The following is a 2500-nucleotide window of genomic DNA, read 5'->3' on the forward strand; positions in this document are numbered from 1 at the left end:
ATAGCCAGTCTGCGCTCACACAAGGGATGGAGGGGCTGAGAAGAGTGAAGATGTTGAGCGGCACCACTCGGGGGCTACGCTGTTCTCTATCATAACTTCAGAGCTGAAGCAGAGCTGCACGTCACTGCTTTATGCTGATGTGTACTTTTCATGTCTGTAATCACGCTTGACTTGACATACAGGGAAATGTGTCTCTGGAGACAGGCCTTAGACTGACATACAGTAATCACAGACACACATGGACGCTCCTTCTGTGTTTCTCCAGCTCCTCTCTGAGTCTTTCTCCATCTCACAAGACACATCCACAAAGACCCAGACTTTTTATGACAAATACTACCTACTACTACCAGTGATGTTCACAAACTCATTTTTTCATCTTTCCGTCTCTCTCTCTCTCTCTCTCTCTCTCTCTCTCCCCCTTTTGCCTAGTCTCTCTGAATTCCCAGTTTTATGCAATCCTCTTAAGAGTAATCGCTTCCCTTGGGTCTTTTGCATGCCTACTATCCTCACACATATTTTGAGTCCACAGCAGGAAGTATACTCCCAATCCCTGTGTGTGTGTGTGTGTGTGTGTGTGTGTGTGTGTGCCAGTGCAAGAGAACGACTATCTGAGTGATTTGGTGTATGAGGGTGTAAATGAGTGGGTAAGAGTCAGTTTAAACATTGCTCTTTAGACAAATATGTGAAGCCAGGACAACAAAGACCTGCTATTCCTCTTCACACGCGCATGCACACACACACACACACACACACATTCAAATACACACACACACACACACATTCAAATACAAACACAAACACACACACATTCAAATACACACACACACACACACATTCAAATACAAACACAAACACAAACACACACACACACACACACACACACACACACACACACACACACACACACACACACATTGAAATACAAACACAAACACACACACACACACACACACACACACACACACACACACACACACACACACATTGAAATACAAACACAAACACACACACACACACACACACACACACACACACACACACACACACACACACACACACACACACAGACAGACAGACAGACAAAATAAACACGCAATTATATCATATCACATTAAAAATGTCTTCTGTGTGTTTGTGTCAAAAACTCACCATTTTCTGGCTGATCCTTGATGTCGGACTCATTGGGTTGGTTTGGACTCTCAGACTGTGTTGCTTCTGTGAAAAAGAGACAAATAGAAGCCTCGGTTAGACAGGACATCACCAAAAACACACACACACACACACACACACACACACACACACAGAGACACACAACTTTTTGTACATATTGTACATGATCATTTCTAAGATTTAAAATTCATTACACCTATTCCCTATTAGCCAGTGTGGAGTGTGTGAGTGTGAGTGTGAGCTTGGACGTGCTGAGTCTCGTGGAACAGCGGGACTGTGAGGAGCGCTAAAGGAGTCTGGCCGCTGTGCTCGGCGTTCCAAGTGAAACAAGATTCCAGAGTCTCCAGCTGGGAAGGGCGCTGGGATCCCGGATCGATGCAGACGGGACGGCCTGCCACCACACTGAGATGCTTCGACAGCAGACTGGCAGACACCAGCACACACACACACAAACCCACCCATCAACACACACATACACACAAGCACCCAGAATCCTGCATACACACCACATTTACGCAAATAATGTAAAAAACATACACATGAACATACAACATACACAAACACCTGCAAATTTGTTGCAGGGAGTCTGAAGGACATCCCCCTCTCCTGTCTTCCATTTACCTCATTACACTCCTCTTTCTCTCTTTCCCCCTTTCCATGTTTGCTCCTCATTCCTATAAAGGCATGTTCTGAATTTGGCCACTACATTTCTTTGATACTTTCAAACTGTATGCAGTCCATGTATCCATGAGTGCATATGAGTGACTCCCTCCACAGGGAAATGCTCAGTGAGAATACTAGTGGGCCCTACTATGTTGACAACCAGCACACTCTATGTATGTTTATGGAAATGTACAAAATGTTTGCATATGCATAATATTGGTGTGTGTGTGTGTTTGTGAGAGAGAGAGAGAGAGAGAGAGAGAGAAAAAAAAAACAAATGTGTCATGGTGGTGGGGGGATATATTTTTATGTCAACTGCACTGCTGGCATGCACAGCACCTTGCGGAAATCAATCTGTCTGCATATCGCTCGCAACCTCAGTCTACTGCGTCCCTCATAAAAGTAACCTGTAAATTTGATGGGCAAATTTTCCCAGCAAGTGCTGTTTAACAGTGCCCATTAGCTGCCATGGCACTGATAGCAGAGAGTGGAACAGGAACAAAACAAGTCGGCTCACCTACTCTAGCCTGCTCAAAACCCCTGTTTCTGCTGCTGCCAAGAGATGGCAGAGAAACACACCCCTCAGATGATTTAAACGCTGGCCTTGTATTGATTCCTCCACTGCAGATGAAATAGTTGGTGTGGGAGAAATATTACTGATATCCAC

The 2500-nt window shown here is 44.8% G+C and overlaps 1 protein-coding gene across 6 annotated transcripts in view; it reads right to left on the reverse strand.

Annotated features, from left to right (window-relative positions):
• Positions 1–2500, reverse strand: part of nfia (nuclear factor I/A) — a 145909-nt gene that overhangs the window by 42367 nt on the left and 101042 nt on the right. For all 6 annotated transcript variants that reach the window (XM_042056185.1, XM_042056184.1, XM_042056182.1 and 3 more), the window contains exon 3: positions 1150–1215. In XM_042056185.1, coding sequence (XP_041912119.1) covers positions 1150–1215 — 66 coding nt within the window. The remainder of the gene's footprint in view (positions 1–1149; positions 1216–2500) is intronic.

This window comes from Alosa sapidissima, chromosome 12 (assembly GCF_018492685.1).
Source record: "Alosa sapidissima isolate fAloSap1 chromosome 12, fAloSap1.pri, whole genome shotgun sequence".
Classification (NCBI taxonomy): domain Eukaryota; kingdom Metazoa; phylum Chordata; class Actinopteri; order Clupeiformes; family Clupeidae; genus Alosa; species Alosa sapidissima.